General features: G+C 34.1%; 1 protein-coding gene across 1 annotated transcript; it reads right to left on the reverse strand.

The window, feature by feature from the left end:
- Positions 1-548: 548 nt before the first annotated feature.
- Positions 549-3,714, reverse strand: LOC132061016 (serine/threonine/tyrosine-protein kinase HT1-like). The gene is made up of 3 exons (XM_059453897.1): positions 3,255-3,714; positions 2,035-2,490; positions 549-969 (listed from the first exon to the last, which is right to left on the reverse strand). The coding sequence occupies exons 1-3, from the start codon at positions 3,678-3,680 to the stop codon at positions 718-720; spliced, it is 1,134 nt and encodes a 377-aa protein (XP_059309880.1). The 5' UTR covers positions 3,681-3,714; the 3' UTR covers positions 549-717.
- Between the last annotated feature and the right edge of the window lie 4,441 nt (positions 3,715-8,155).

The following is an 8,155-nucleotide window of genomic DNA, read 5'->3' on the forward strand; positions in this document are numbered from 1 at the left end:
CAAGTCCAGGCTGAGGCCATAACATAAAACGGAGGGTCGTGCCAAGAAATCTGGGATAAAAGAAGATTGACTTGTAGTCAAGTGGAACTACAGGCGCCATGTGGGCTATTTGCGTGCCACTGACACTAAGGAGAAATAACTAGCCTCTTTAACAGGCTAAACTACACAGATCATGTAGAAACTATTTACACTATCAGAGTGTGTAACATAAATTCATTTGATGTTTAAGTATAGGATATCTAAGAATGCTCTGCTTGTATAACATCTCTTTAAGATTCAAAATCAATCCCAACCCTTATCAATGATTAGTTCAAGAAAGGTAATACGTGAAGTCTTAGGTGTAGTCACATGCAAAAGGTGGTTAGTTGAACATCCTTCGTCGGGAATTTCTACTATGTATATAGAAAATTATACTAAGTATATGGGTAAAAGTTGCTTTATATACATATATATATTAAATCTTGAACACCTTTAGCTAAGTTCCTAACTTCGCTGACCACTTGATCAAGAGATCATAGACAGAGATACTTGAAATGCCACCTTTGAAGTCCATTCACAATAATGTTTATCAAATTTCCTCAACACATGTTATGTTACATCATATAAACAAGAGCAGAACTGAACATATATGCAAGTAACTAGTAATTTACCTATTACCTGTTGAATAACTAGATGATACTATATAATGACTAAGAATTATTAATGATTGATAAAGATTCAGACATTTACAGATATAGATGAAGAACTCATGGATACACAGCCTTTCAAGCGTTCAATAATGGCGTTCCGACTAACTAGCCCTGAATGAAGGGTCATCGGAAGCCCTTCCTTGACACACTCGTCGTACTTTTCTAGAGCAGATACAATGTACGTGAAATCTGGCCTCTTTGAAGGGTTAGCGGCCCAACAACGCTTTATGAGTTGTGCAAGTGCGGGTTGACAACTCGCTGGCATGAGTGGTCGTTCATTCTGCAAAATAGCGAACGTTAATCAATCAATTAATCAACTATATCTTAATCTCAAATGTGTTGAGACTAACTTAAAACGAGAAAAACTTTTTAAAAAAATGGGTAATGTGACACCAAATGTAAAAGAAACTAAGGCCATGACTTCCATTTGGCACATCACCAGAGGTGGATTCAAGATTTGAGCATGATGGGTTCTATCTTCATATTCTTACTACAGAACCTGTTATAACTTTAGAATTATGGGATCAAAATGTGATATTTATTGGAATTTGAATGAGTTTCACATATAATATATCCAAGCTTTGTGTCAAAGATGCTAGGTTCAGTTGAACCCGTACCTTAAGCCACTAGGTTCTTTGTAGGGAAAAACTTTTGGTATAAAATGTGGAAGTCAATTCTACTTCTCATATATTTGGTTGAGACTTTTCTGAGTGTTTTTTGTGCTTCCAGGACCATAAACCATCCAACAGTAATACATTATTTGTAGGTAATATAAGAGGTTTTGTACCTTTTGTGAGTTACGTAGCAAAACATGAAGTTAAGAAATAAACTGCAGTAGTAATATTCAAGAATACCACCTGTTCCTGCATTTTTATTATCATCTCTCTTTTTTCCTCTCCATTAAAAGTTTTCTTTTTTGTGACCGAAAAAACCGCGAGAAGCCAAACCTTTGGGACAATCACAGCTTTAGAAACTCAGAGATAATGGGTTCGCTCCTCTATCCTTCTCCACTTAAATAATAGAGTTAGTTCCTTTCTCTCCATTATAAGTTATGATGACATGACAGGTATCTGAACCCCTAAACGTGTTAAAAATATCCACTTAATAAGTACAAATATAAATTTCGAACCTAGTTAATCAAATAGATTGTGATAGAATTTCGAACTTGAACTCGTAAAGTTCAAATTCTGAATTCGACTCAACAAGAAGTAACGGCTAAATAAGGCCATTTGCACCCTAGGCTTCTTTGCCTAGCTCAGGAGTCGTGCAATTTCAATTAATCTAAAGACCCAAAATCAACTCTGAACTTCATTATGTGAAAGAATGAGATTTAAATTAGGCAAACCTTTTCAGCAACAGCAAAAGCAGCCTGCACTGGTGTCATTCCTTGAAATGGTAACAAAGCTGTTGTGAGTTCCCACAGCACAATCCCAAAACTGTAAACATCAACTTTCCGCGTATACGGTTTCTCCTTTATCATCTCCGGTGCCATCCATCGATAAGTTCCCATATTGCCTTTCGCCTCTCTGCACTGTGTTTCAAGACACGACGTGCCAAAATCAGCGACCTTAACACGCATCTCATCGTTTAAGAGTAAATTACTCGATTTCAGGTCTCTATGGATCACTCCTTGGGAATGAAGATACTCCATTCCTCGCGATATGTCGAGGGCCAACCTAAGAACAGTTTCTGTTGAGAGTGAATATGGCTCTTTCTTGTTGAGGTACATCCTTAGAGTTCCTTGTGACATGTACTCTGTGATGATACAATATACAGGAGGTTTCTTACACGCGGCGATGAACTGTAAATAAACAAGAGATGTTTTTGTAAGAAAATTTGGACTCATTCGCAAAAATTTATCAATAACTATGTTGCTCAGATCCTCCAAAAATGCTGCTGCACCAGTGTTGGAGCGGATCCTTTCTAAATTTGGAAATAATTTAACTTGAACGTTCCATTTTACCCTTAATGAAAATATAAATTATTGCCAGACAAATTTACGACATGTTTAAGACCACGAGCTTTAAAATTTTTACAACGACACAAATGTTATAACATGTTTAAGACCACGTGTAAGAAAAGTCGTATAGCTACTCAAATGTTATGAAATGTTTTAAGACTACATGTTTCGAAAGTCTTATGGCCACACAAATGTTATGACATACTATTTGATATTTAAGACTACAAGTTCCAAAAATCTTACGACCACACAAACATTATGACAAGTTTTAGCCCACAAATTTCTAGAACTCTTCCTTTCTATCTCAAACTCTTTGTCAAGTCAAAATTCTCATAACTACTCAAATCTTACAGCATGTTGAAGACTATAAGTTTCAAAACTCTCACAAATGTTGACATACTAAGATACAAGTTTCAAAAATCTTACAGCTACACAAAAATGTTACGGCATGTTTAAGACTATAAGTTTCAAAACTCTCACAAATGTTACGACACGTTTTTGACCACAAGTTTCAAAACTTTTCCTTTTCTATCTTAAACTCTGTATCGACTCAAACTACGTCACATAAATTGGAACGGATGGAATATAAGAAAAGGAAATTTGACCTGAACTATATTGGGATGATAGAGTCTAGAAAGCAGAGCAACTTCAGACTTGAACTGTTGTTCAAGCTTAGCTCTAGTCTCCTCCTTATGAGTTGGAATCCTCACCATTTTCACAGCAACTGCTCTTTGCTTGTAAATTCCTCTATAAATTCTGCTATGTGCACCTGATGCAAATTTATTACCAATAAAAAGCTGAGATAAATCAGCTGTCCAGTCTTCTTTTTGATCCTCCTTTGAAGTTTCCCATGTCTCAACATTATCAGATTCCAATATCATTGACCATGAGTCTAAACTATCAAATCTCTTCTTCTCCATTGTGTCGTTATTTGCTGAATTCCACTGTCTTCTTGATGATGATGGTGGAACTGATAATTGATTGCTCTTCGACCTTCGCAGCCTAAACGGATTGAAACAAGAACTAGCCATTGAAATATTATTTGGTTAAAGATCAAATCTTTTTTACTTGTTTCAGCCTAAAAAGATGTTGGAAAGTGCTGACAAGAATAGAGACCAATTGTTGATTAAAGATCAAATAATTTTCACTTGTTTCAGTCTAAAGAGATGTTGGAAGGTGTTAAAAAGAAGTAGCCACTGAAATAGAAACCAATTGTTGGTTAATGATCAAATCTTTTTTCAAGATGTTGGATAGTGTTAACAAGAAGTAGCCATTGACATAAACCAAAAATTGGTTAGAGATCAAATCTTGTTCACTTGTTTCAGCCTAAAAATACGCTTTGAAAAGGGTGTTTTTTGATCTTCTTAATGTGTGCACTGATTTCAAGAGACATGGATATCAAAGGGTATAAGTTAAAAACACGTGAACTTCATTCATATATCTATCAAAGAAGAAGGAAAGATGAGTTAATCTCCAAAGAAGAAAAAAGCCCATCAAGACTTCTACAAGTTGTACAACAAACAGATAAGGAAAAAAGTAAAAATTGGTTAAAAAGATCAAATATTTTTTCACTTATTTCAGCCTAAAAAGATGTCGAAAATCGTCAAGATAGAGACATTTTTCCAAAGGGTGTTTGTATTTTTGATCTTCTGAGTGTGTGCATGAATTTCAAGAAATGCATGGAACTGATTCAACAAACATGGATTGCAAAAGGTAAAGTTAAAAATAAGTCATGAACTTTCATGTATCTATCAAGTCTTGCAAGTTACAAGAAACAGAAATGGAAAAGGCTCATCAACATTTGCAAGTTACAAAAAACAGAAATGGAAAAAGTAAAATTGATTTAGTAAAGAAGAAGAAGGCTCATGAAAGTGCAAATTTTTCCAAGAAAGAAAGAGAGTTGTTGTCTTGTGAAATTGCCATAACTTTTTTCTGTAATAGTCATCTGAAATAAAAGCAGTTTACACGAATTTTTCTCAAAGCAGAGAGTTTTTTCAGGGATGTCTCGTGAGTTTCTAAAATCCTAACTCTTCTCTTGTTCTCCTTTTGCATTAATCAATCAATGCTAAAAGTGCGCAAGTGGCCACATTGTCAAAGCTTTATAAACTCATTTCTCTCTTCTTTTAATTTCTATTTACTGAATTTTCAACTCCTAGATAATTAATAAGAATTAAGAACATCTTTCATTAATAATAACCACTGAATATTGTAGTGGGATGAATAGAATTTTTTCACCCTTAACCAAAGTTCTCAAGTTTGAGCAGTAATATGGAAAAACTCTTGATAGGGAGTGATTTCCCTTTTAATAGGCCTTACGCAGCTCAGATAAGTCAGGGCCGGTCATCGGATGGGAAGCCGAAAACAAAAAGGGGAAAATTACAGCCTAATACCATTCGGCAATCTAGTTTACCTATACACAACATATACAGCCAAAGTGTACACTTTATACTAAATATACATATACTATACATACCTATACACAACATATACAACTAAAGTGTATAGGTAGTGTATACTACGGCCATGTTGGTAAACTAGTTGGCTGAAAGGTACATTTACGTAAGTTTCCCTGCATAAATACTGAAGATTTTCATGTTACAACCTCTAAAGTAAGGCTCGGTTATTCTTATAAGATTTAAACGTTTGAATCTAAATATGCACTTGAATATTGCTTTTAAAAATAAAAAATAAAAAAAATAAAAAGCTTATTTTGAATTCCTCATCCTATGTTAGCATTCCATCCCTTCTTTAATTTATATTACATCTCTTTATGTTTAGGCAGTCCTTATTAACACTTTATTATTCTTGTTAAAGTTGTTTGTTTGATTTGGCATAATTTGAACCAAGTTACAGGGGCATTCTTAATTAGCCAAAGGAATCAAAGTATAGCTACATGAGTCTTCAATCTGCTTGTAAGACAAGTCTAGTAATTCCAAAATAATTCGTATAAGTTTGGAATTATTTCAAGTAGGATACCTTCCTATTCAAGATGGCAAAAGATATTCCTAAATTCACTAGAAACATTATCGTTTTAAATATTTTGACCAAGAAGAGAGTCGCAGATTCTTTAAAAAAAATTGTTTTCAAATGACAAAGTGGCAAGATGACATATGACACATTGTCATATTTTTTCAAGTTATCGAATTTTTCCACTAAATTTTAAGAAGGCACATCACATTTACTACATGCCTAACTCTTCGTTTTGATAGACCGTAAATGAGAACGTGTTTTTTAAGTCACCTCATTCGTCCAAAAGAGACTGGACCGGATTTAAGACTTACACGACCACAACAAATTTAACGCGATTTATACTCGGAGTCACTCCCTTAGCTGTCCTGCCACCACGCCGCAAAGTGGAAACTCTTGTAGAACCTCTAGTGGATAACACTCTCTCGAAGTACTAATTAGTAAACAATATATAATCATATGAAGTTAATTATATGGTACAAATAGAATAAATAAACAAGTATTATACCCGAGAACTAAAATTACATTAATTGAACGTGATTCATGTAAGATGGACAAATCTCAAAAATATTTCAGTTTGGGTTTAAATTTCAGTTTTGTGTGAACAACCAAAAGATTGTTCAATGAGTTCCTTTTGTAAATGCATTTTTTGCATGGATTGACCTTCAAAGGCGCTTGTCTTTATTTTTGCCCTTCGCTTAAAAAAGTGGCCGAAAATCCCCGAAGTTTTGGGTTCGAACCCCCACTCAGTCAAAAAAACAAATTCGCAAGGCAAGACTTCGCGAAAATTCTGCCTTAAGGCAAGTTTGCCTGAAGACAGAATTTGCCTTCAGGCAGAAGTTTGCCTTGAGAAATTTTGCAAGACGTGATTTTTTTTTATTATTTTACTCTGCTGGAATTCTACAAAAGTTCCCGAATAGGCCTAATTTTGCTACGAAATTTGCCCTGCGATTAATAATTTTTATTGAGCTGGGGTTCGAACTCAGAACCTCGTATTTTGGACGAAGGACAAAAATTAAAATCAGCAATTTGAGGGATAAAAATTAAAAACCACCCCCGAATAACGCTAACCGTGCAAATTGCCTTGTAAATGTGGATGGTCCATGAGGAAGATGATGGATCTGGACTGGCTTCAGGCCCAACACTTGAAAAACACAACTGTTCTGGGCTGGGGAGGAGGCCCAAATCAATCTCAGTTGCCCATGTAAATAGTCACAATTTTTCATCTGTTATCCCTTTTTGGGATGATTGTTTAGTACATTATCCTCTTTTTTATTTTTTATTTCTCTTGCAATTTATGTGTCTTTTAGATTCAGGTTTAAAGATTTCTTTTTAGCAAATTGAAAATCTTATGAGAAAACGTTAGGCCACCGTCTATGATTTTGTAGACTTAAACAACATTTTAATGTTTTTTTTATGCCTCATAGGTAATATTTGCACTTTTTTGAAAAACTAGAGATAAAATCTAAATAATGGCATAAAAACGGACATTTGTGTTAATCGTCCGTAACTAGTTTATATTTTTTTCCAACACTATTTACAAAATTTAATTGGCAATACCAAGTTCATTTTCTCCTAATAGGAAATGGATGGAAGAGGCAGACTAGTTTGAAATCAAAGTTTTCGTTCAACTAAATTCTGTTGACAAACACGTCAAAGAATTTGAAAATTAGATATTCAACCTCAACTAATTTGGTGAATCACTTGAAGAATAGCATTGTACTCTAAAAATAGAAGAACAAACATTACTTTCCATCTCATTCCTCATCAATTTTGGCTCTTGGAAAGAAACCAAAATAACCTAACTATATTGTCATTATACATTTGAATTATTTTGATTTTCTTCCCTTGTCCCTCAAAACTCTCGAATCGAAACTTCTTTCTCCATTTAAGTCTGGTTTTTACCTATCTTTATCGATGATATGTGCTTGGGCTAATAAAAAGAAATAAAGAGTTTATGCCTTTGAATTAATTATCATTGATTGATCAATGAAACGAGAAATCAAAAAATAAACAGAACAGAGTGATCTATCAATCGTTGATCTTTCTCTAAGCAAGTCACAGGAGACTCTCTACTTAGTTGAAAACAAAAACTACATAGAATAATTTGGAAAACTAAACAATTAAAAGGTGACCTTATAAATATCAAATATTCTTTTTAGAGTTTATAGCTAGAAAGTCATTTTGTTATGCCTAATTAGTGTTGATACCAATTATCATCATCCATTAGAGATGGATGAGTTTGAGCGTACAAAGAAGAAAGAAGACAATTCGTGTCATTTTGAGCTCCAAAATAAGCTATGAGCTGTACAGTGAAAGAGACAGCCACGTGGAGATAAATGAGTCATTGATCAAATGAAAATAGATTAATCTTGTGCGTCCATTTGTGTACAGCTGTTGTACTAGAATTAGATTTATTGCTTTTATAATTATTTTATTCATGCAATAGGAGATAGACAAGTGTAGAGAGTTTGTTAGAATTAGATGCTTTTCTTTCCTATAGATGATCGTGTACAGTGAATAATTAATACACAGAAAA

The sequence above is a fragment of the Lycium ferocissimum genome, chromosome 6 (genome assembly GCF_029784015.1).
Source record: "Lycium ferocissimum isolate CSIRO_LF1 chromosome 6, AGI_CSIRO_Lferr_CH_V1, whole genome shotgun sequence".
Lineage (NCBI taxonomy): Eukaryota > Viridiplantae > Streptophyta > Magnoliopsida > Solanales > Solanaceae > Lycium > Lycium ferocissimum.

Coding starts and splice junctions, on each gene's coding strand:
- LOC132061016 (XM_059453897.1), bottom strand. CDS start 3,680: ATGGCTAGTTCTTGTTTCAATCCGTTTAGGCTGCGAAGGTCGAAGAGC. Junction 2,491..3,254: donor ATCATCCCAATATAGTTCAG/GTCAAATTTCCT, acceptor GTTTATTTACAG/TTCATCGCCGCGTGTAAGAA. Junction 970..2,034: donor CTTTTGCTGTTGCTGAAAAG/GTTTGCCTAATT, acceptor GCTATTTTGCAG/AATGAACGACCACTCATGCC.